General features: G+C 42.2%; 1 protein-coding gene across 1 annotated transcript; it reads right to left on the reverse strand.

Annotated features, from left to right (window-relative positions):
• Positions 1-3026: 3026 nt before the first annotated feature.
• Positions 3027-19154, reverse strand: ANKEF1 (ankyrin repeat and EF-hand domain containing 1). Its single transcript, XM_069850182.1, has 10 exons — positions 19031-19154; positions 14263-14609; positions 13621-13820; positions 12627-12776; positions 11814-11937; positions 10121-10943; positions 7123-7349; positions 5646-5827; positions 4320-4463; positions 3027-3277 (listed from the first exon to the last, which is right to left on the reverse strand). Exons 2-10 carry the CDS (start codon positions 14606-14608, stop codon positions 3155-3157), a joined length of 2319 nt encoding a protein of 772 aa, XP_069706283.1. The 5' UTR covers position 14609; positions 19031-19154; the 3' UTR covers positions 3027-3154.
• Positions 19155-26497: the final 7343 nt, after the last annotated feature.

The raw sequence follows: 26497 nt of genomic DNA on the forward strand, positions 1-26497 counted from the left end.
GATTCACAGAATAACCAGGTTGGAAGAGACCCACTGGATCATCGAGTCCAACTGTTCCTATCAAACACTAAACCATATCCCTCAGCACCTCGTCCACCCGTGCCTTAAACACCTCCAGAGAGGGTGACTCAACCACCTCCCTGAGCAGCCTGTTCCAGTGCCCAATGACCCTTTCTGTGAAGAATTTTTTCCTAATGTCCAGCCTAAATCTCCCCTGGTGGAGCTTGAGGCCATTTCCTCTTGTCCTGGCCCCTGTCACTTGGGAGAAGAGGCCAGCACCCTCCTCTCTACAACCTCCTTTCAGGTAGTTGTAGAGAGCAATGAGGTCTCCCCTCAGCCTCCTCTTCTCCAGGCTAAACAACCCCAGCTCCCTCAGCTGCTCCTCATAAGGCCTGTTCTCCAGCCCCTTCACCAGCTTTGTTGCTCTTCCCTGGACTCGTTCCAGAGCCTCAACATCCTTCTTGTGGTGAGGGGCCCAGAACTGAACACAGTATTCGAGGAGCGGTCTCACCAGTGCTGAGTACAGAGGGAGGATAACCTCCCTGGACCTGCTGGTCACGCCGTTTCTGATACAAGCCAAGATGCCATTGGCCTTCTTGGCCACCTGGGCACACTGCTGGCTCATATTCAGTCGGCTGTCAACCAACACCCCCAGGTCCCTCTCCTCCAGGCAGCTTTCTAGACAGACTTCTCCTAGTCTGTAGCACTGCATAGGGTTGTTGTGCCCCAAGTGCAGGACCTGGCATTTGGCCTTGTTAAACCTCATGCCATTTGACTCAGCCCAGCAGTCCAGCCTGTCCAGATCCCTTTGCAGAGCTTCTCTACCCTCCAGCAGATCAACACTTCCACCCAGCTTAGCGTCATCCGCAAACTTGCTAAGGGTGCACTCGATACCTTCATCCAGGTCATTGATAAAGACATTGAACAGGGCTGGACCCAGCACTGAGCCCTGGGGAACCCCACTTGTAACTGGCCTCCAGCTGGATTTCACACCATTTACCACCACTCTCTGGGCCCGGCCATCCAACCAGTTTTCCACCCAGGAGAGTGTGCGCCTGTCCAGGCCAGAGGCTGACAGCTTCTCAAGCAGAATGTTGTGAGAAACTGTGTCAAAGGCTTTACTGAAGTCCAGGAAGATACATCCACAGCCTTTCCCTCATCCAGCAGCCGAGTCACTTTGTCATAGAAGGCGATCAGGTTAGTGTGGCAAGACCAAGATTGAACCATTGTGTGAGGGGGTGGGTAAATTCTCTGTAAGGATATAATTGCCCAGGGGTTTCTTGGATTATGTCAGTCTTTCTCTGTGGAGTGGACTATGCTGCTGTGCCCCTCCATTGAATTGTCATAGGAAATCTGATACTCAAGATTCTGCTTTGTGAAGCCTTGAATCCAGATGTAGGAGTGAACTGACATCTGGCAGCAGTCAGCAGTGTCCATAGGGAAGATGATTATGGTGGAGATGCAAGATGACACTTTGAAATCTTAGCAAAGTGATACAAGGAATAGGGTGCGTACGTTTAATCCTTGGGCTATATGAGGCTTGCTATCAACACATACAACCCAATTTTCTCTTATATATTTCATCCATGCAATAAGTAACAGCGTGACCTTATCATCAAACTCTGTTAAGTCACACTTAAATTTAAATAGGAGTTTTATCTAGAAACTCGTTTGTGACACATGTTCGTACACATAGTATGTTCAGCAGTGGTATTTAAAAATAGTATTTCACTAGAGAGATCTACTTGCTTTGCATTTATCTTTGTTATCTACTAAATATCACATTTGCATTTGGATGTGCACCTAGAGTTAAAAAAGATTGCTTCATGCAGGCAGTGGTGATAACTTTAAGAATGTGACAGCTTAGGTTTTCTGCAACTGCTCTCTTCATACTTAGGAAAAATCCAGGCATGGAAATGTTATATTGTACACATCAACAAGGGTAAAACTTGGTTCTTATTATAATAAAGAATAGACCAGAAGGAAAGAACTCAGTTTAAAACTTGGTTTCCACAGCTCAAGGCTTGCAGTTATAAGAGAGTATGTTTGCAAACTAATTTTCAGAAATAGCTGTGCTTTTGGGGCAGACAGGTCTCGAAGTCTCTGAATTTTGAGAATGGGTACTATCAAACCAGAAACTAATTTACTGTGTTTGTGTAGGCTGGTGTTGTCTTTTCCCCTAAGGAGCACACACAATATTGTGCTGGACAATTGCGGGGGAACTGCATTCCTGGAAAGATTTCTCTATCATGTGCCACCAAGAATTAGCTGAGATCCTCAAACTCAAGGCATTCTCATCCTTTATGCATAAGTTAATGAGGCTTTTCTCACAATCTATGTAAGTGGTTATTTTCTTAAGTTTCCAAGGATAATTGGGCTAGAGGATTTCACAGCCTATTTGTACACTGTAGAGTATTTTATGTGTGCTGCTTCCTCTTTTTTCTGTGGGCTGAATGTTCTCATATCCTGTGAAAGAATAGATAGGAGGTTTCAGTTCACTTCTCCACGCTTTTTACTTTTTTAGATATATTTTTATGGCATTCCCTCCCACTTCTTTCCTCTCTAAGCTAAACATTCCCACTATTTCCAGCCTCTGCTTACCCAAAACTTATCACCTGTTGCTGCCTTTTTGAAGCTCCAAATTGGGATCACTTTTGTGCTGCAAACTACTTTGCAGACATACTCAACAGAATCCAAGAGGTGTCGAGTCCCTCTGCAGAACACATGTAAGGACTCAGCCTGATCCTAACACACGAATCTTCATATCTTTGTTTAACAGCCTTTTAGTAGAAAGGGTAACATATCTTCCTGGATGGACTTCTACCTTGGGGTGAAAAAAAGGCTCATAACACCGTAACTTTACAAAGAAAAAGGACGTGTGTGTCACAGTAGTGGCTGTTCCAAGAAGTATGTTGAGCCAGCTCCAAGACTTAGAATCACAGAACAACACTTTTTCCCAGACTAAGTCATTAACAAAATATTGTGTGTAAGCAACAAAATCTACAGAGGAAAAAGTTGCTATGTTTTTTTAAAATCAGAACTGAAATACATTTACTGAGCACTGCATGATTCCTTCCTTAGAAGGGAGTAGCCTTTTAGATTTCTGTCCCCACAGAATAAATGCTGATGTAGTTTCTTCTAGCTGCTGTGCTTATTACATAACTTTTCTGTTAAAGGGGGTCGTGGAGCTTTCTGAGTGGCCATCAAGAGTAAAGCGTTCACGGAGCAATTCTTGCTTTCTCACTAGCTCTTCTGTTGCAGCGTTGGGGACCCAAGTCTAGAAGATAAAGGTATTTGTAGTTAATTTGGACATGACTTCTGCAACTGACGCATTATGGAGATACTGTTAGCCAAACAGAGCATTGTTCTTAGCATTCCTGTCCATCCTGAAACATACAAGAAAACTAATGTAACCTCCTACCAGAAGATACCTCAACAATTTGTGTATATATAAGCATAGCATTCTCTTGTTGTCACTTTCAATCTGTAACATGCGATAGGCTGAGATTAGGGATAATCTGGAAAAGAAGCTCCAATGCTAATTGTTTAGAATGACTAAGTAGGGCCCAAGATCCTCAGAGTGGAAAATAGTAATTAGCTACACAGGTGCTGACAAAGTAGACTTAGTCTCCTGAGACCACTGCAGAAATTAGCACAAATTTTGGGGGTTAGGGAAATGCTAAACAAACAAAATACAACCTCTCAGCCAGCAGTGGCACTTCTTTCCTTTTTAAGGACAAAAAAAAATATATAATTAAAAATTACATTTCTCTGACCTTCTTTTTCTTAGTTGCTTGTGAATGACTATTAAGTCTCTGATACAAAAATTATATTTCCAGTAATCTAACTCTAGGAGGTAAATATTTAGGATACTGTGATCCATTTAGTTCAGTAACTGTCACTGACATAAGTAATCATGGGATAACTAATTGAGAAGGCAAGTTAAAAGCTGGTGCTGGTCCCATGCACAAGGTTTCTTAACCTGTGAGAGTAGGCACATAAAAATCCATACCATGAATGTAGTTGCATTTATATGCTACTGTGTGTCCATTTTAACTCTGTTTTAACACCTCATAAGAACTTAATTCCCACGATAATTTGTTTTATGAAAATATGCATTTGTGTATAATACATATACATGTACATATGAACTCTCTTACTGTGGTTTTGTTGGCAGTCTCTCCAGCCTGTGTCACATCAGCTATAAGCTAGTTGAATTGTTGAAGTCATTTCACCAGACTGTTCTCGTTTTTGATCTACAGCAAGGTCCACCTTTAAACTAATGCGAAATTGTGCTCACATTTTGCTACCATACGTACTTGTCTGGGTTTGAATGTGATGTCGTCTTTCTTGGTAGCACCACTGGTTATTGCATTGTTCAGATAACTAACACTGTCCTTAAGGGAATGTGTTGTCTTTTCATGAATGGATTTTTCTACATCTGGCAGAGATACCTGTGGAGACTTGAAGAGGTTAGAAGTTATACAAGTATATCGCATCTGGAAGAAAGGCACACAGCCTGCACCTTCTGATACTCCTTTTGCTATCTGTTTAACTACATGTGCATTTTTCTTAATATGTTCAGAATCTGGTTTTCTTAAATCTGATGATTTTTTTTTTAATAACCAAAACTTGTGAGGGAAATCCTTTAAAAGCTAAGTGATGACTCCCCTTCTTGGACACAAAAACATTAGCTGCTCTTTAAGACTCATAAGACAATCGCCTAGTACCACTGTCAGTCCCATCCTGTGCATGGTGATAAATAAGCACCTAAAGTTGTCATCCTCCTGCCTATAAAATTCCTACACTATCCCTGACAAATTCAATGATTTTTTGGAAGGGGGAAAACAACCTTTGGCTACTGACACACATTTACCACACAGTTCAAACAGGATGCCAAAGGATACTTCCAGCAATGCCAGTATGAATAGTATCTGCAATCTGACTAACAAGTAATATTGGTAAAACAGGAAGACGTTATCCACAATAAGATAGCCAGGATATGGCCAAGGAGGCTGATACCAGCTTGGGAACTAGGGCAATGGTAAGGTACTCAAGGCTCCCCAGGGTTGCAGGAGAGGCATTCAGAAGTACAACAGCCGGATATCAGTGTGGGATTTGAGAAATGGGAATTGGGTCAATGTTAGAAGTGGAAGGATACAAGACAAGATGAGAAATGAGAAGTCAACAAGCCTGAAATCACCTCAGTGTGTTCAATAGCAGAATAAAAAGACCATCCTACTAATTTGAAGGGCCTTGGACTTATCCTGTGAAGAAACAGGTGCTTCCTTTAAGAAATTACTATTACCAGTTGTTCAATATTTACCACAACAGAGCTGGATGATCATAAATGTCAGGAAGAAGGGGAAAAGAAAAGGAAATACCTTTCTGTGTCTTTTCAGTGATGCAGGACATAATTCTTCAGTAGGACAGGGGAAAGACATGAAGTTCATACAAATAACGAGTCAAAATTCCAACCAATGAATAAGTACCAGTACTGGCCAAAACAAGTACTGGCTTCTGAAAACACTCTAACAAAACTGATGGATTTAGTGCTTTAGAGAGACACTGATGACAAATTAATGAAAGAATGAAGCACTCTACCAAGTGCTAGTAAATCAATCCATTGCTACAATCTCTCATACCTCTGTTTTCACAGCCTGTACCTCTACAGGCATCTGTGTAGAAGGTGGCTTTGCATTCACAACTTTTCCTTTCTCTGCTTCTTTTTTTTCTGGAACTTCTGGTAATTTTTCCACTTCATTTTCAAGCAAAGCAATTATTCTGGAATCTGCAAATTCTTTAGCAATATCAAGAGCATTCTTTCCTGTAGTTTAAAAAAACCCACAAATACCTGTATAAGCCATGAAAAGGGACCTTGGTGCTTGTTATTGCAACTGGATTACAACACTACAGTCAGCTGAATTTAGTTAGGCCTCTATTTTATTAACCATGCCATGTGTCTGACATTGGTGTGAGGACTGGCAGTCATCAGCACTGCTTAGAGAAACAAGAGCTTGCAGAAACAAGCCTTGAAAAAAAAATAGTGCAGGAATTCTTGCAATAGTTGCTTTGCTGTTAATATTCTGACATTTGCAGCTTAATATACTGGCCCTGCAGGTTTTAATTTTGATCTTTGAGAGCTGAGAGCATTTAGCAGTAGGAGATGGCCAGCATAGTGCAGGGTTAGGAACGTCCACCAAGTTATTGTAGGTATCTACCTCTTCCAGTGCTTGCTCTGTGGCTGGCAAGCATTCAAGGGAAAGCCCCAGGGTTAAAATGGGGTGGAAGATCTTCAGTGCTTAGTAAAGGAAAAATTCTCTTGGATCTTATGAGATGAGAGCCTGTAGTTGTAAAGTAATTGTGAGACTAAACTGCTGGGTGAATTAGAACTTCACATGGTAACAAACGGAGAATCCACATCCTTTCAACAAGAAGGGTTTCACCTACTAGCTGTTTCGGGAAGGAAATTCTCATTATGCAGCAGTGTTCCTTCCAATGTTAGAGCAAGAGCTTAAAATATAATAAATGTCAACTGCTTAAATTACTCAAAAAAGTAGAGAAAATACTACTGAATTGACGAATCTGGTGCAAGAAGGTAATACCTCAATATCAGTTAAGATTTGTTTTTCGGATAAATCACTTTTTTTTTCCCTTGGGAAGTAATATTCACATGCTAAGCAGCAAGAAATTATTTTAACCAGTTCTGCCTGTGCATAAAAATAAGTGATTTGAATGGGTGGTAGAGTACATGCTAGCCACAAATAAAATCTAATTTTACATCAAATAGTATTAATAGCTAGCTATATTTTTTTTCATTAAAGCCACTTCTGACTCTGAATACATTCTGTGAAGAGCAGTAGCCTCCTTAATTTTGTAATTAATCATGTTACTTTATTTTTTAGATACATAAATCCCAGGAAGCTGACTACTTAGAATAGTAGCTTGTTACTGTAGAAAACTAATTAAACTTACCTTCATCCCAGTCCTGATAACAATTATAAATTCAGAGCACTTCTCAAAGTGTTCCAAGAACTTAGTGGGTTTTTGTTTGTTTGTTTGTTTTAAATAAAACATGTATACACACTAGGAACTGTCTTCTGCTCAGACATTGATATTTACCATTGCTGTTTGTAGTTTGGATGTCAGCACCTGCACTGATTAAAAAATAGACTAAATCCAATCTGCCAATCTCAACAGCGCTCATTAACGGGGTTGCGTCGCCTATTGAAGGTGCATCTACTGCTGCTCCAGCCTTTACTATCAGTTCAGCAATATCTATGTGTCCATTAGAGCAAGCATGATGGAGAGGAGTCCACATGAAATTGTCTGTTGCGTTTACATCAGCTCTGCAAAAGAACAAGAGAAGTTGTAGCAGATGCAGCTAGCTAATAGATACAGCAACATCCACAGCTCCAAGTACAATCAATGTTAACTGCCCACTGCAATGGCATATTCAATGTAAAAAAAATATTTTCATATTGGTATTGCTACTCTGGAACACTTTTAGTGTCCAATATACAGTCATGGAATACGAATTGTAAGAGCGTGCCTAGGTGATGATCATATTCCCCTCTAAGCCAACATAATGTCTGCTACATGGAGGTTTTCACAGGTACATAGAAAAACAGGCATTCAAACAACTTAGTCCTGTAAAATGCTACTAACATTTGTGCTCCAGCCTCACTGAGAATGGCAAAAAAAACAGGTTAAGGAATTAAAAAAAAGAACGCCTTTTGGCCAAAGTTAGGTGCTCTCAAGCATGTGACAAAATTGCCCACTGTCCCTTTACAAATGAGTTAGAGAAGGTCTGTCTCTGAGCATTTAAAGCTTTTTCAACCACTGTCCCACTGGACTAGATCTGTTTCTTCTCCCAGATTAAAACTGGCATGGATGCGAGGGCTACTTTGGAGAAAGCATCTGCAATATGCTGCCTTTGGATGAAGCTGAGGAGAAAAGCAGTATCAGTATCAAGCAGCACCTGGCTGCCTTGGGAGCTTTCAGGCTAGAGTCATGCAAAAGGAAGGCTTGGGGAACTAGAGCCCCTTAAAGGTGTTAAAGGGGAAGAAGTGTTGTTCCCCCATTTGTTTGAAGAAAGCACAGTCATGGTATCGTGACCATGCCCAGATCCATGATCTCCTATATGTGCCATGTGTGGGTTTAGACACAGTCAAAACCTCCTGAGGGGAGTCCCCAGTAGTGAATTGCTTTCCCTTGTATTTAGGACAGCTTAGAGGTTCTGAACTGAAATAGGGTCACTCTCCCATTTACTCCAGGGACAAAGAACTGATGTCTTCCCAAAAGAGATGGAAGGAAGGGGAAGGAAGGAAAAAATAGGAAGAAAGCTGCTTGCAGGGAGAGCTTTTTTCCTCTTTTGGTCAGATGGTTAATCTTTAACTCTAGATCAAAAAAGCAGATTAATCTGTTCATCTTTACTTGTTTAAATTTTAATCTTTTTCAGAATTCTAAGTTTGGTGAGATCTTAACGTGGTAAATTCCCCAGACCTACCAGTTTTACCTTTGCTACCTTTCAGTTGCTTAGCCATTATGGTTTATTCATGCGCAGTTGTAATTTTCTTTATATTTCTTATTAAAATAAGCAGTTCCGGTTAATCCACTGCCTCTCTCAACCAAGCCTGCATGCCTATACTGATACTCCCCCTTCACCTGAATCTTTTTTGCTAACTTCATTCCAGGAGAAACAAACCAATCAAACAGAGCAGGGACAAAACAGTACTGAGTTAAAAATTCTTCAGTATTTTCTCCTGATCAAGCGTTGAATTTGCCTTAAGCCCAAATTTAATTTACTTCTGAGTCTTTCTGGGAAGATACAGAAAGTAGATACACCAATTCATGTTTAACACTCAGCATTTTCTGTAGCTCTGGATAAGTGTTTTGTTTTCTATTCAATATGGATTCATGATACCATAGTGAAAAGATTATATTGTAAAAAGTATTTGAACTCCTATGCCAAACTGAAAGTATCTGCAAGTCCACACCATTGAAAGATGCAAAGCTAAACACTGTACTGATAACTTCCCTCCTCCATTTCCTGATTTCTATCAATTTAGAAATGTCAAAATTGGTACCATTTTTTTTAAACTAAGTTATTACATTTCTAGGTCTAGCTGTTAAATATGATGATGTGTCACTTTACTACTGCCTAGTGCGGCTTGACAAGAAAAGGGGAGATTATTTTTCTATATTTATTCACTAACTCTTAACACCCTTATCTTTGGAAGGCCTGAATATACATATTTACACAACTTTCCATACAGTGTAATTACCAGAGTATGTAAAGATCCATGTCCTGTTAAGCCTTTGCAGTAACTGGAGCAATAGCTATACCCACTTATCCTTAAAAACGAATGTTAAAATGAATTCTAACTATAGGTAGATAACAAAGCTAATGGAAATATCTTTGAAAAATGTTCATTTAAGCATTTATCTGAATGAGTATAGGAAAACCATAGTCTGACAATAGAAAAGAGATTACACTATTACACAAGTATGACTGAATCTTTCTTAAACTGCTTTCATTTTTAACCTATCATTGAGACTTTACAAGTGTGTCTGTAGGTTACAAAATAGCTGAAGCACTTCTAAAGTAAGGAATGGACTAAATGGCAGCATTTACTTCTGGTGTAAATCCTGCTGCCTCAGCCTGCTGAGGCTGCAAAGGAAAGTGATTATAATGCTTATCTCCATAAAACATCTGCATGCAAAGTCCCTGGCACACAAACAGAGAAGTCCAGGATCGTCTTGATTTCAGGCAAGTCAGATTGCCCCAAAATCATTCATTTGATTTTTTGAGAGTTCAGTTTTGAGGATGCACCATTTGAAATGTGGTTATGAACTAAGTGCAGTTCCAATACACTGGATTTGCAAGTACTCTGCAACTGAACAAAACGTCAACAGCGCAGCCATCAAAACTTTCAGACCGAGGGACCTTACCCATGTGAAAAATACTAAAGTAACCCTCCATAACTCAGGATCTTACTGAACTAACATTACATAAACGAAAAACAAACCATAGTCCATTGCATCCAATTTTTTTACTGGAAATTTGGGCTCCAAAACAGCGACTTAAAAAAAAAAAAAATCTCTGAAATGATCTTACCCTTTTTCCAGAAGATACTTCACAACATCTATGTTCCCACTTGCACATGCAGTCATCAAAGGTGTTTTGTAATATTTATCTTTTATGTCTACTGGCACGCCTTCCTCAAATGCTTTCTGCAGAGACAGAATGTCTCCTGCTCTGACAAGGTAGTTAATATTCATGTACATTTTCCTTGGCTCTTCCATATACCAGGCATGGTCATCATGCACAGGATGGGCAGATGGGTGGTCTCGGTTAAGAAGGTCACTATCAGCAACGCTCTGAACAGCCTCTATCATGTACACAGGGATGCCATCTTCCCTAAGTTGATATGCACTCTCTGGAACAACACAGATTGGCACAGGGATGGCAGTACCTTTTTTTCCTCTTCGTTTCTTCCCTTTCTTCCCCTTCTTCCCTTTGGGTCCAAAAGACGTTAAAAGACACTTTTTCTGCAAGTATTTAGAGCCTTTAAAAAATTCTTCAATGTTGATTTCCCCAGGGTGAGGCTGTTCATGGATTTCAGCTATAGTTTGTATTTGTTCAACATCCACAAAGGTGCACTGCTTCTGAACAATTGATATAAAATCTTCTTTAGCTACCGTGCCATCTCCTTGGTCAACAGCCTCAAACGCCTTGTGAAGAGCAGCCTGGTGCTCTAAGGACCAGTCATATAGCCTCAGTGCCCAGCGGGGGTTGTCTTCCTTAGCTCCAGGCTTGGACTGTTTTATATAGGTTTTTTCAACTCTACGCAATTCTGCTGCTGCTGCTTCAAAACCACACTCCTTGGCAACAGCTCTTGGGGTCTTTGTTAATAAGTTTCTCCAGGTAGGATCACAGCCTGAAAATATGAACACAATTTCACTGATAATGCAGTGGAATTAGTAATTACTAACTATGTAATATAAAAGACTTGTAATATACATACAACTAATTGCCACAGATTTTACAAGTTTGTAGTCTTAACTATCAACAGCAATAGTAGATGGAACCATGTCCTTGATCCCAGACTGGAAGGTTAGCTATGTGTCTGTATGCAACCCATACTCCACTTACTTGTCCATTCATAAATATGTATAGAAAGGCAGACGTTCAGTAGAAACTTTACATTTTTACTTTAAGTAGCAAGCAAGGTTAAGAAGAAACAGACTAAGATTAAAATACCACTCACTGTTCTATATGCTAACCTTGCAATGTGGTGATGGATCATTAGTTAAATGTCTGAATCACAAGAACAGAATGTAGGATTTTGCATGGTCCCATGGAATGAAAGGTTGAAATGCTATGATCATCTCATTAAGTTAGAAAATGGTCATAGCTGCTTTGGAGAATGTTTCAGTATCCAGGAGCAGCAAGTTTTTTCCATGTCTACGCTAAGATAATTTTTTATAAATTATAAGCAAAACAAAAATTAATTTTCTATTCAAAGTTTCAATGCAATACTTCCAAAACCAGAACCACTTCATGCAGGCCACTTATAAGTTATACAAACCCATGCTGTTTCTATTCCTTTCTTTGAGAACTGTTTTATCTCATCTTGGCCACTTTAGTAGAACTAAGTCATAACAGCCTAGGCTAGGCACTTTTTAATGAGAACTACATTTGCCACATGACACCCTAGAGAGTCAAATTTGATATAAATGCCATGTAAGATCTTCCCTTTAGCACTGAAAAAGAATATGCATGATAGCTGCAAAGTAACTTAATGTACCTCTTTGTCCTATAAATTTGCAGCAATTTGCAAATCCTCCCTCCGCAGCGTAATGAAGTGGCGTGTTACCATTCATAGCAATCAGGCCCAAGTCTCCATCATAAGCTGAAATAATTCTCAAAATCTAGAAAAACAAAGAGAGTGCCACCAAAAATCTTGTCTGTTCTTAAGACTGAGAAGTGTGAGAATGATTTACAAATAAACGCAACACCATATATTCCCACTTTATGCAGTGAACTTCTCTCCCATGCCCAGCTGATCAATGTGCACATAATGTTCAATTTTTCTATAGTACTGTGCTTACTTAACTCAGAAAATAGAAACTTTGTTCAGTTGTAAATGTCAAGAACAACCTTCATTCCTTTCAGCCCTGCAGGCCACTGTCTTAAAGTAACTCTGACATTGCATGTTCAATCAAAACAGCATAATTTTATGTACTTTGAATATGATATGGGGATAAGGACAAAGCACCTACTTGCACCTGTTTGCATCTGCCCTTCTTATAAGGGTAATGTTTCGCTCATTATACAGCTGTGACACGTTGAGAGAAACAAGCTCTCCAATGGAGCTGTGCACACCCAAGAGACACACTAGCACACATACTTGGAAGTACCTTGGCAAAAAACCCTCTGGAATTACAACAGAGATTTTATCACTGCTGGATTCCCTTCAACACTTAAAAAGAAGCTGCTTTTGATTGCTGATTATTATGCTTTGATCAGTTGAGATACTGGACCCCCGAAAAAAAACAAACAAAAAAACCACCCCAGGTCTGGCTTTGCAGCAGTGCTTTAACGCCACAAATGATGATACCTCAAAAAAGCCTCCTTTGGCTGCAAAATGTGCAGCACTGTGTCTTTCAAAGTCAGATTGGTCAACTTCGACTCCTTTCTCAAGTAGACCACGCACCAGCTCAAGAACGCCTTCTCTTGCGGCTTCCATTAAGGCTGTGCGACCTGTAGCCTGCAAGGTAGAAAGAAAACAATTCAGAATTTGTTGTGTATGCTAATTTAGGCTGGAACAATATGATCTGATTGTTCCAAGGTAGCATAAAACTGAAGGTCTCCTTTTTAGGTATTACCAAAAGAAGGAGACAAGTCTAATAATTTCTAAGACACTGGTTGGTAAACTTTAAGAATCCAGTCATAATGCTGCTAAAATATGTGTAGTCAGATCTCAGCAACTCAAGCACGTTAGTAACTTAAGTCCCTTTGGTAGTCCCCATGAAAATCAATTCCTTAGTTAAAGAATTCTTTATCCTCCATGCACGCTGTTATGCATGTTTACATAATATCACCTTTATCATGAAAGACTATAAAGACCTATGGCTGGAGAAGTGCTAGAGGAAAGGCAGAGCAACCTGGCAAAAGGGAGTAGAGTTCCTTATGTCTTGTCCCTGCCTAGATTCCCCATCAGATTTTTCGTGCTGGGCTCACATTTCAGTGTACATTACTTCAACCCTGAAAATCTTAGGGCACATCCAAGCAAAGTACGAATCAGCATTGCTCCACTGAAGTACAGTGAACTGCAACTCCTTCAAGCTGACTCAGTTACACTTTTGGTTTTGTGAAATATTTGCAGTCTAATGTACAAAAATCTAAATCAGGATACATGGTTCAAGCAGATTTAAATCCCTGCTCCTGCAAAACATGGTAATAGAGAAGAGGGGAACAGGCATGGCCGTAGAGTTAAGCACTTGTCACTGCTTTATCCTCTTAATGTGAGCATTTATGGTCATATACTCTAGTCATCTGGTAACTATTCTATACTCCTGTATATATGCTCTTAGTTACAGAAATATTCATACTGGGTTTCTTGCACTGGGATTTGCTCCTCTTTCCAATAAATTCAGACATATTTCTTTAATATCATGAGCTTGCTCACAGGCTTGTAGAAATACAGGCTTCCCAACAGTGGTACAGTTGTTAACATCTGCACCATAATCCAAGGCAATTTGCATGCAGTTGTAGTGCCGCCTTGTAGGTAAAATGCAGTAAAACAAAACACCTGCAAAGAAAAACAGCAGAGATTATGGTCCAATACTAAATAATTAGAAAGGCTCCAAGCTTCACAGCCAAATGGAAAAACACCTTCAAAAAGACCCATTAACTTCTCTTAGGGTATACACATGCAAAATAAGACTTGTAGTTTAGGGCCTTTGAACCCAGGGAGAAAAGCAGAATTTAATATTTTACAGGTCATGAGAGGAACACGATTTTCAGTTGCAAATTATCTTTCAGCCAGGTACTGGAGGGACCTAGAATACTCAGTGAGAATTATTTTCATTTTCATAAAGCTCTTATGGCCAATGACTTCTGCGGAGCTGTAAGGATTCCCTTCAACCATGGGTCCTCTCTACAGGTTGGACATAACATCCGTAGCAAGTGTCTAATGTACTAAGGGGTCATGTTATGGTATTTCTGGTCTGATAAGGTTCCCTTTTACTTGCCTTTCCCTTCATTATCCACAGCAGTCATGTCTGCTTTAGCTTTTGCTAATAAATCCAAAACCAACTCATAGCCCAGCTCAGCTGCCTTCATTGCTGGAGTACGTCCCATTTTGTCCTGGACATCTGGATGAGCTCCTTGTTCCAGCAAGAATCTGCACATATCAACGTCATTTTTCATGCAGGCCAAATGAAGGGCACTATATCCTTCCATAGGCTCTGTGAAATTAATGAGATTTGGGATTCCATTCTGGACCAGCTTTTCTATTTGCTTCTTGTCTTTCTGGTGAATGCATTGAAGAAGTTTGTAGATCTGTAAGTTTAGAAGTCTCTTATCTGCTGGTAACATCCTGGATTAAGAAAAATTGCTTCTTTTAAGGAATTAATTTCTGCATGAGGAAAGAAGAAGACATTTAAACTCAGAGATGAGATTATAATTACATGCCAGTAACAACAGGAATCAAACTATGTTCAAGACATGAAAATACCCACTTTAACTTGACAAAGCACTAAACTTGAATGAATTTATTTCATTTAGTATATATAGCACATATAGGGACTATATAAACACATGTAGCACCCTGCAAAATTGTCCTTTATAATCTTCAAACTGCAGTGAAGAAGCCTCATTTGAGGTGAAAATTAAGTTAAGAAACTGTAAGGTAACTGCTTCTCATTCAAGGAACTCTTATAATCTACAATTACTTGGAAGCCTAAGGGGAGGCTGATCATCTGTCATTTTAATGTTTCAAAGGGGGAAAAAAAGTGCAGTGACCTCTTCACTTGCTGCAACATAAAATTGATACTAGTATCACTTCATCAGTACCTGAGCACTGTTTTCTTCATGCTCATGCATGAACTTCCTGTGGGATATGTACGTAAGAGGTTAAATTGCATTTCTCTGCAGCAAAACCCTTGGGGAAAAAAATTGCAGACAGTGGGGTGCCGACCTGGAAGAAGATATAATGCATGTTTCTTGAGAAAAGCATGGTTCAGGAAACCAGCTTTGCATTTGGCTCAGTTCTGATTTTTCTCTTTTAGCCTCTTTTAGCTAGTCTCAGCACTTGTGGCTGTAGGGCCAAGCAAGGGTGAGACATTGTAAGGAGCACTTCTGAAGCCTGCTTAAATGGATGAGAAACTTCATATCAGCTTCAGCAAGTCTTCAGTCAGCCTGTCCTCCAAAAATGACAGTGCACTTACAGGATGCACAATAAAAAATGTGGAGGAACAGGGTCCTGTCAGGGAATATTTGGGGGTTTGGGTGGTTGTTTGGTTTTTTTATTAGCAATGTAGCCTGTAAACAGGACCACTCAGCAGTCCACCTGGCTACTGCTTTGTGGAACACCCAAGAACAGGTGAGTTTTAAGACTCAGCTGTAGAAGGATGCAGAACTCCAACAGACCTTCTGAGGCAACACCTTCATTTCTGGGAAGGAAGCCGAAACAAGAACTGCAGGAAAAGTAGAAAAAAATTAATCAGGCATAACCAGGGAATGGATAGAGCAATAACTATTGTATCACAGGTACAAGAATTTTCATTTCTGTAATTACCGTCTTTCACTTCATTTGAAGTTCTATGGCCAGCCTGGCTTTGGAGCAGTAAAGACAGGGATCAAGTTTACTGTTCAAAGACTTCTGAGAACTCTCTCTCTTGTGTTTTCCTCCACTATACAAGCTACTTGGCATTCTCCCTGTGCACCTGGCCATGCTGCATAAAGACATTCACAGCCCCAAGTTAGGCCCTATGTGTAAAACAACCCCATTACACCACCTGACACATCCAACTGCAGCTGCTTGCTCCTCCCCCATAACAGAGCTAAAATATTATAGCAGAGGTGTTTCGGGAGAGAAGTGAGAAAAAAGAAGGGAAGGTCCATATAATAACTGGAGCCCCTTAACAGCTGCCCTTTCTAGTCTATGGAGCATTGCAAAAATATTGTACAATGTTCATGTTTTGCTAGAAAAACTGTTGTTGTAACAATTTTGACCAGCTCTATGCCATGTTTTATTTGATAGGTGTTATTATTAGAAGATGCTCCCTTGCATAAGTGTTTAAGTGGACACTAAAATGCAAAGACTTTCTTTTTGTAATGAGAGCTGTTCAGACTACCTCAGCTGCTCCCAGAGTCTGGAAGCTTTCTCCATTTAAATACACATTGGTTAAAAGCTAAATTCTTTTCTGTGTAGGTCTTACACAACTCTCTTTTTGATCATAAACAAAGTATATTCTTACATTGCACAATTAAATCATTAAGTAGCAATAACTTAAATCTGTCACCTGTGGCTTGTTTATTCTCATCCCTACACATTGTGCTTCTGGCATATCTTCCTGTGAAATGAAATAAACGCAGAGAGTTTGGAGTTTTTTTCCCCTACTGCCAGAGGTTACAACTGCAACAGAACTCTAGTCCTAAAGTTTTGAGTTCAGAAATAAGGCTACTTCTAGGTAATGCCCTGGTAAAAGCACAAACTAGAGTTCCCTGTGGAGTCTCCCTTTTAAAATCTGAAACATTAGGAAGTAATTTCTGATCAAATCCTCAATACAGGAAGTTTTTCCTGGCTTCTGAGCACAGGGAAAGAAGTGGTGTAAGCTCTACAGGGGCTGTGGCAGGGAGCAGCAAGAAGGTACTGCAGAGAAGGCTCTTACAGTACTTACACCACTGAAGTTCAGCAAAAGAAATGTTTTTAAAGATACTTAGAAGCATCTGACAAGCTTAAATGTTCTCATACTCTTATTCCATTTCCCATCACCGTGCACCAGTAAGGAACTTGGGTTTACTTCTAAGAACTGGATCCTTTCTTCCCATTGTTATTCATTATTTGCACCTGGATTTTGCACAGCATTATTTCAGGAACTCATTTAGGATCAAAACTTGCCTTTTCTTCACTTCTTTCTCCCCCTTGAAGCTGCAAATGCTGAAGAAATGGCATTCTCCATGGAAATAGGTTAGTAAAACTACAGAACATGAGCAGCATTGCAGTTGGTAAAAATCCGTTAGTAACATTCAACGAAGGCACAAATGGATATAACATTCAATGAATATGGATTTGGACTTATGGATTTTCCTGGAGATTCAGAACAATGCTAGTGCTACTTCTTGCACAAACATTATACTCAGTTTCTGAAGTACAAGCATTCAGAATCAGCATGTCCCAGAGTGCCATATGTTTCAGTGGGGAAGATGATGCACTTGCAAAGCAGGTCTGAACTTAAGGTGTATCTTGTACACTCAAGCAACTACTGGTTGTAAGTAAACGCCTGCCCTCACTGATGTTCCTGTTCCCACCAGCGCCCACAGCATCATTTTAACTACATAATTAGGTGTTACTGGCTTCCTACAACCTTTGCCTCATGCAGGACATGAGACTGACAGCACACCTTACCCTTACTGCATACTTTCCTTTTTGCTCACAGGATATTATGTTACACTCCCTCACAATCCTAGCCACAACTCAGCCTGATGACGTTTTCTTGCTATTTTTGAGGTTCTTATCATGGTATTCTTATAATACTTCATACACAGTAATAAAATTATTTCCATAAACATAAATGAAACGGTTTTCATCACAATGAAGAAGTATGTTGTTATCACAGTTCAACAACCAGTGAGATCCTACCAAGTTTAAAGTCTTTGCTTCAAAGCCTTAAGAACCAACAATTTACATGAAAACAACCATAACATTATAACTCAGACAGTTAATACGTTTTTGCAGTGTTTCTTTAAAGTGACTGGATCAAGTTTCATCAGAAGTTTCTACAGTAACAGGATCAAAGTCAGACAGAACACTCTACCCAGAGTCAGGTAAAGTTACAAGTAAGTGAAATAGGCTTCTAGAATGAAAATAACTACAGCATCTTGCAAATTTTCATTGGGTAAATACTACCAACCACATGTACTTCACAGAGTTTTTATCATTTAACCTGTAACACATCTTTTAATGGAAAGTGATGACTTGTTAAGGTGGCTTTGAGACAGTCATGCTCTCGGGAGAGCTTCATGAAGCTATAACCATAAATCTCAAACCTGTAACATCTGCTTAGCAACAACTTTATCTGTTGACAAACATCAACAGTATTGCTACCTTCATTCTGTCAGTTTGTATCATCATTTTGGTTAAGAGCATGAACTCATTTCAAATTCAGATTAATCCTTTTCCCTGTTCACCTAGTATTAGGAAAACAATTTTAATCAGATTATTGTTTTCTCACAAAGCTCTCCAAGCTATGGCTGAGGCACATTGATAGAGAAGGTCTGGTGGCCAATACTCATTCCCCAACTCTCTGTCAAAGCCTGATGCCTAACTGCTGTTGGAAGCACTTGTGGCCTTTTTTAAAGTTTTCAACATTTTCCAGTTTCAACACTCAAGTTGGAAATATCCCTTTAATTATTGCTATTCACAAACAAGTAAACAAAATTTTCATGTGTTTCATCTTTAGTGAGAGAAAATAGCTTAGCACTTTCTAAATTTAATCCCTTCGCATGCTGCCCATAGAGATAAGCATGAGCCCTATATGCTGGGATAAAGGAAACCATAATGATAACAGTGTCACACTATATTTATAGCTTTATACAAATAATTGCACTGGATTTTTGGCTGTGACTAATGTTTAATAGGAGTGATGCAGCAAAATCTTCCTAAAACTGAATTCCAGTATAATGGATAGCCTATAATGCTGGATTTTCTCTTTGAGACCTTGGTGTTAACTCTCAAGAAATGATTTGCCTTGGGCTGAGGCATAGTTTAGTACTAAGTTATGGTCACTCACTTACCTGGCACTCCCTGGCTGAACTGAGAGGCTTCAATCTCATGCCAAACGCAGCCCTCTGGGAACTGAGCCCAGTCCTGAGCACCGTAAGGATTGTCCTGGCATTATGGCTGGATGGGCTCAGAAAATGCACATTCTGTGTGTTCAGTTTGCCTTGTAGCTTACAGTCGCTTTAGTGTTCATCCAAAGTGGAATGTCAAAGAAGTGGCCAGTGTGCTTCAGGGAGGGGAGGCCACCCCGGGGGTCAGCCAGCACCTGGCAATGGGCTGCGGGAGCCACATCTGCTGCGGACGGGGGCTGAGTGGGGGCTGCTCCTCAGCTAGGCGAGCTGGGGCTATCTGCAAGCCTCTGGCCTTCTGGGAGCTGGTGATGAGGTGCTGCTGCACCCAGGAGCAAGAGCAGGGTGTGCAACCACACTCACAGGGCCTGAAGTGCCAAGGGTGCTAGGTGAAGGATAAAGCTAATGTTAGTTGATTTTCCTTGGGTTGCAACTCAGAGGAATGGGTGGCCTGGACAGGCGACTGGCCTTAAAGGGAGAGAAATGTTGAGGCTCTGGAGCGATGTTGAGGCTCTGGAGCGAGTCCAGAGAAGAGCAACAAAGCTGGTGAGGGGGCTGGAGAACAGGCCTTACAAGGAGAGGCTGAGGGAGCTGGGGTTGTTTAGCCTGGAGAAGAGGAGGTTGAGGGGAGACCTCATTGCTCTCTATAACTACCTGAAAGGAGGTTGTAGAGAGGAGGGTGCTGGCCTCTTCTCCCAAGTGACAGGGGACAGGACAAGAGGGAATGGCCTCAAGCTCCGCCAGGGGAGATTCAGGCTGGACATCAGGAAAAAATTCTTCACAGAAAGGGTCATTGGGCACTGGCACAGGCTGCCCAGGGAGGTGGTTGAGTCACCTTCCCTGGAGGTATCTAAGGCATGGGTGGACGAGGTGCTAAGAGGCATGGTTTAGTGTTTGATAGGAATGGTTGGACTCGATGGTCCGGTGGGTCTCTTCCAACCTGGTTATTCTATGATTCTATGAAATTGCTGGAAAGGGGCTATTTTGAGGAGCAGGCATTGACCCACGCTGTACTTAAGCAGTAAGGACTTGCTTGCCTAATGGTGCAGGAAGACAAATAGATAATTTCCAGTCCACCCTCCACTGAGAAGAGTACCAGGCATAAGGGGATGCTGAACAGAAATGTCAGAAATGCTGTGACCAGCAGGAGCAGGGAAGTGATTGTCCTCCTGTACTCAGTGCTGGTGACGCTGCACCTCTAATGCTGTGTTGTTTTGGGTCTCTCACTAGAAGGAGGACGTTGAAGTGCTGGAGTGTGTCCAGAGAAGAGCAACGAAGGTGGGGAAGGGTCTGGAGCACAGGGATTATAAGGAGCAGCTGAGGGACATTGCAATACCTGAAGCTACAAGAAAGCTGGGGAGGAACTGTTAACAAAGGCTTGTAGTGATAGGACTAGGGGCAATGGGTAAAAACTGGAGAGAGGAAGACTTAGGTTCGACATAAGGAAGACTTTCTTCACAATGAGAGTGGTGAGACACTGGAACAGGCTGCCCAGGGAAGCTGTGGATGCCCCATCCCTGGGGGTGCTTGGGATGGATGGGGACCTGGTCTGGTGGGACGTGTCCCTGCCCACGGCACGGGGCTGGAACTGGGTGGGCTTAAAGGTCGCTTCCAACCCAAACCATTCCATGATTCTATGATTCTATGATTCTATGACCTGGGTCTGTTCAGTCTGGAGAAGAGGCTGGGGGGAGGCATTATTGCTCTCTACAACTGCCTGAAAGGGGGTTGTAGGGAGGTGGGCGCTGGTCTCTTCTCCCAAGAAACAAGCGATAAAACAAGAGCGTACGGCCTTAGGCCGTCCCAAGGGAGATTTAGATTGGCTATTACGAAAGAATTCTTCACGGAAACGGTTGCCGAGCGGCCGAGGCCCCGTCCCCGTTCAGGAGGCGGGCGCGCGGCGCTCGGGGACGCGGCTCAGCGCTGGGTTACGGGCCGGACTCGGTGTCCTTAAACCTCCGTTCCAACCGGAACGATTCCGCGGTGCCCGGGGCGGGCTCGTTTCTTCTACAAACCCCGCAGGCCCGTGTCCCCCCACCGCCCCCCCCACTCCGCTCACCTGGGCCCCCGCGGTCCCGGTCCCGCCCCCCCGCGGCGCCGCCCCCGCCGCCTCCCGGCAACCGGCGGGGTGAGGGGGGGGGAAGCTCCGCCTCGACGTGGCGTGGATTCACCTGCCTCCCAAGCCTCCTCCTCCCGTGAGGAGCGCTGCAGAGCGGTTGTTTCACCGCTAAATCCCCGCCCCGGGGGTCGTAGAATCATAGAATGGCTTGGGTTGGAAGGGACCTTAAAGATCATCTAGTTCCAACCCCCCCCACCCCACTGCCGTGGGCAGGGACATCCCACTGGATCAGGCTGCCCAGTGGGATCACAGGATGAGGAGGATGTCATCCAGAGGGATCTGGACGAGCTGGAGAACTGGGGCTGTGTGAACTTCATGTGGTTCAACGAGGCCAAATGCAAGGTCCTGCACCTGGATCGGGGCAATCCCCGTTTTCAGTACACAACAGGGGATGGTGTGATTGAGAGCGGCTCTGCAGAGAAGGACTTTGGGGTGCTGGTCAATGAGGAACGGCTGAGAGAGCTGGGGTTGTTTAGCCTCAAGAAGAGGAGGCTGAGGGGAGACCTTCTTGCTCTCTACAACTACCTGAAAGGAGGTTGTAGCGAGGAGGAAGCCGGCCTCTTCTCCCAAGTGACAGGGGACAGGACAAGGGGGAATGGCCTCAAGCTCCGCCAGAGGAGCTTCAGACTGGATATCTGAAAAAATTTTTCACAGAAGGAGTCATCAGACACTGGCAGAGCTTGCGCAGGGAGGTGGTTGAGTCACCATCCTTTAGAGGCGTTTAAAAGACACGTAGACAAGGTGCTTAGGGACATGGTTTAGTGGCAGGTAGGAATGGTTGGACTCTATGGTCTAAGAGGTCTTTTCCAACCTAGTGATTCTATGATCCTATGAGTCAGCAATGTGCGCTCGCAGCCCAGAAGGCCAACCGTATCCTGGGCTGCATCAAAAGAAACGTGGCCAGCAGGTCAAAGGAGGTGATTCTGACCCTCTGCTCTGCTCTTGTGAGACCCTACCTGGAGTATTGTGTCAAATTCTGGAATCCTCAACATAAGAAGGAAATGGAACTGTTGGAATGGGTCCAGAGGAGGGCTACAAGGATGATGAGAGGGCTGGAGCACCTCCCATATGAGGACAGGCTGAGACAGTTGAGGTTGTTCAGCCTGGAGAAGAGAAGACTCCAGGGAGACCTTAAAGCGACCTTCCAGTACCTGAAAAGGGCTACAGGAAAGCTGGGGAGGAACTCTTTACAAGGGCACGTGTGGACAGCATGAGGAGGAATGGCTTTAAATTGGAACAGGGGAGATTTAGATTAGACATTAGGAAGAAATTCTTCACAATGACGGTGGTGAGGCACTGGCACAGGTTGCCCAGGGAAGCTGTGGATGCCCCATCCCTGGGGGTGTTCAAGGCCAGGTTGGATGGGGCCTTGGGCAGCTTGTTCTGGTGTGAGGTGTCCCTGCCTGAGGGGAGACCTTATCCTTCTTTACAACTGCCTGAGAGGTGATTGTAGCGAGGATGGTGTTGGTCTCTTCTCCCAAATAAAAAATGATAGGACAAGAGGAAATGACCTCAGGTTACACCAGGGAAGATTTAGACTGGATATTAAGAAATATTACTTCATGGAAAGGGTTGTCAAGCACTGGAATAGGCTGCCTAGGGAAGCGGTGGAGTCACTTTCCCTGGAGGTATTTAAACAATGTGTAGATGTGGTGCATAAGGACATGGTTTAGTGATGGCTTGGCAGTGCTAGTTTAAGGGCTGGTCTTGATGATCTTAAAGGTCCTTTCCAATCTAAGAGATTCGATGATTCTATGGAACCAACTGTCCCTTGGTGTTCCTGTTGGACTCAGAAATCATGTATGGGATGATGACAGGGGCTGGCTGCTGGAGTGGGACTGTTTGTCTTGTACCTAGCCAAGACTGGCTGTTGAATTATTTGCAAAACTAATCCAGTATTAGGGAGTTCAAGGGCAAAGTTGTCTTTTTGACATAAAATATCTTTTGCCAGGGAAGTGATGTTGCACAGCTGGATGCATGTCCAACATCATGTAAAGGCAAGTGGCACAAAGCATGGAACTGTGTGGAGAGCCACAGCAACAGATAATGTCTATTTCAGTGTAAGGCATTTCATTATTTCCCCTGCAAGGACTGCCATTTGTGCAGGAGCTACTTCGTGCTAGCACTTTGTAGTGTGGGTTGGCTGGATTATAAATCTTGCACTGTTCTGTTTTGGTTGATTTCTTTTCTCTTTGGAAAATAAATTGTGCATGCCCTTCTCCTCATTCTGGTTGCGCTCAATAGATGCTGCAGACATGGCATAGCAGATGATGTTTCCCTGCCTTTTTAATGTAATGTTTAAAATATTTTGGTTTTGCTGTTGCCACATGCAAGAAGACACGTGCCTTGGCCTAAGCCTCAGGGGAATTATCCTTTTTTTACTTTGTAGTGCAGCATGCATTAAATGCACATTAGAAAAGCTAGTGCATGTGTTTTGAAATTTAGTCTAGTACAACAATAACTGGAGGTCCTATCTGAAACACTTGCATGACTTCACTCTAGAAATTGTGGAATCTCTGTGACCAGACCATAACAAGTATTTATACTTAGTATTTCACCCTGAGCGTGTATAAGTGCATGAGTGTTTAGGGAGGGATATTTGGATTTTTAAGCTTTATTTATTTTCTCACTGTGATGATCTTTCCGTGAGATTTTTGAGAGTGGTAACAAGGGCTCGTGATTCAAGAAGGAAAACATCTTTTTTTCAAGAGCTGAACATCATACTGGATGTTTCAAAGCACTATGGCTTGAAGAGCATAACATCTCTGCCTTGCTGGCTGCTGCTTTGGTATTAGGGTATGGCAGCAACTCCAAAATAAATAGGATCAAAATCCTCTTAGAGAAACTTACAGTGTTCCCTGTCTTTTAGAGATAAATAAAACTTATTCCAAGGTCTGAGGCCTCAAGCTGTTGGGCTCTTTTTGGCTGACAGCTCAGTTTTGGAGGAGTTCCAAGCTAATGCAGGAATACAGGCGGGATGGTGGTGGTAAAAATGGAACTGACTGCACTAAGGAAAGGAAGGTGTAAACTGCTCAAAGGTTTGAACATACCCTAGAGCCTTGTAACTGGAGATTACAGCTCCCAGTGCCAAACCTGGTATGGACCAGGATGTCTGTACACCACCTGAGTCTTCATCTAAGGGCAGTGCTGTCTGTGTTTGTTGTGGTATAAATTAGCGTGGCCTTGAGTCTGCTCTGTCGTGGATACTTTAAGCACATACCCTCACCTCTCACACAGGGACATCTCTAGTGGCTCACAGTAAGGAGGGAGAAATATCCACTCCCAGGGCAGTCCAAGGGATGTTCCACTGACTTCATGAGTATCTTGATGAATGCAATCAATGGAGCCAATAGGTTTTACCTACTGTGTCAGCATCTGATAATGAGATAATCAGTAGTAAATTATTTCCTTACCAGAATTATTCCAAGGAACATTACTGAGGAGCATGTATGTTTTCCCCTTGTTTTACACACTCTTAAAATTAACCTCAATTGCTCCTACAACATACATGCTTCATCATGATAGGTAAAGTCTCCGTTACCAATATGCTCACTTTACAGCTCCAGAACAGTCTAATTACACGTGAAAAGATTTCAGTGCTGAACAGGTGCTTCAAAGTGTTTGAAATACAAAGGCTGTGAAGTTTTGTTCTGTGCTAACAGAAGGTGCCAGACTGACAGCACAGCTCCTGCATGGAACAAGTGGGATAATATAGCTGTAATCCTCAGTGTCGCTTGCTGTCTTTGCATTGTGCTGGGTTTTATCAGTTTATGTAAAAGCACAAGTGATGCTATAAATGTCCCACAGCCGACCCCTGGGAGGAGTCTGTATAGGATAAGGACTCATGCAGGTTGTGTCCTGCTTGGGAGCAGGACATCAGTGGGAGCTGAGCTAGATGGCAGCCGGACTTCAGCTCAAAGGTGTGCTTGGAAACTGCATGGGTTTTGCCTAAGCCTTGTACTGCACAGGTAATTACTACTGTTACTGATCTCCCTGGATTCTGGTGCTACTGCAAAAAAATCTGCTGCACGGTGCATTACACCCAAAATCTCCTTGTTCAGGTTTGCCAGCTTGGGTGAATGGCACAAACTTAGAATATTGGCTGGTTCTGAAGGTTGTCTGGACTGTTTCAGCTAGCTGTGAGTTACGCTGAGGGAGCATGACATCAAATCAGAGTGTTAATATTGCTGAGTGTCAATAAAACTCTCTGCCTAGCCATCCAAAACACTGCAGTGTGAACAAAGCGCTGTTGCAGCTGCTCAGCATGTGTGTGTGTACCTGGTGCTGATGCCCACAGAAACGCTGGCCGAGAGCACAGAAGTAGAGCTCTTTTACCTGCCAGGGCAGCCTGCAGACCCACCTGGAGAGCTGTTACAGGAGAGATTCTTAAACTGCACCCTCTCAGGTTAGGGGAACAGTCTTTTTCTGGAAAGAACAATGAAATTCTGGAGACGATCTTTTTTCCATGCAGCACCACAAGTACGTCCAAATTGTGCTGGTAGGTGATACCCTGCTACTGATTCTATGTCTATTTCCTGGGCTCTGCTCTGTGATTTTTTTGACGATGCTGTACAAAGCTATTAATATTACTCGGATCAATCGAAACTTACTAAGCTGATTAGTTTTAACTTTTCAGTGCTCCTTTATACTCTCTCTTTAATTTCTTACTGTCAAAAAACAAAGCTCATTCTTTTTGCCAGTTACTGTGCACTCTTTGGAATAAGTCCTTGCATAGGAGAGAAAAATCCATTAAATAACTGATACAAGTGCTTAGTAAGAAAGCCCCAGCATGGCTGGAATTTACCTCCTGACCAAACCTCTGTGAGATCTGTGTGGATGTTCATACGGCTAGCAGAGCGCTTCATAACCCACAGTGGGGTCATATCTGCTTATGTACTTTGTTAAGTTCCTGAGACACTGTTCGTGGAGAAGAGAGTTGGGAGGAAAGATGTGTCTTTTTTTTTGTGGTGGTTGTTTTCAAGGGAAAAATTAAATTTTTCCCAAACTGTCAGCAGGGTTTGTAAAAGATGAGTAGTGATAAAAGCTAATGTATTCTGCCAAGGAGTTCTCTGTTGAATGCGGTCTGAACTGAATGCTCTATAGATAAACAATCCCAGGAAAGAATCCACAGCAGGTTAGCTGGGTATTTTGAGAGGAGTATTTCAGATTTAAGAGTAGTGTCAATAGAGTATTTTTTTTCTTTCATTTTTGTCATCTGTTTTTTTCCTACAACACTGTAACTGTTGGTTATTTTTGATGCTGTAAATACAAGGTTCTTCTATGCATCTGCACTT

Source organism: Phaenicophaeus curvirostris, chromosome 2 (assembly GCF_032191515.1).
Source record: "Phaenicophaeus curvirostris isolate KB17595 chromosome 2, BPBGC_Pcur_1.0, whole genome shotgun sequence".
Classification (NCBI taxonomy): Eukaryota; Metazoa; Chordata; class Aves; order Cuculiformes; family Cuculidae; genus Phaenicophaeus; species Phaenicophaeus curvirostris.

Coding starts and splice junctions, on each gene's coding strand:
- ANKEF1 (XM_069850182.1), bottom strand. CDS start 14,608: ATGTTACCAGCAGATAAGAGACTTCTAAACTTACAGATCTACAAACTT. Junction 11,938..12,626: donor CCAAAGGAGGCTTTTTTGAG/GTATCATCATTT, acceptor TTGTTTTTCTAG/ATTTTGAGAATTATTTCAGC. Junction 10,944..11,813: donor CAAATTTATAGGACAAAGAG/GTACATTAAGTT, acceptor TCATATTTTCAG/GCTGTGATCCTACCTGGAGA.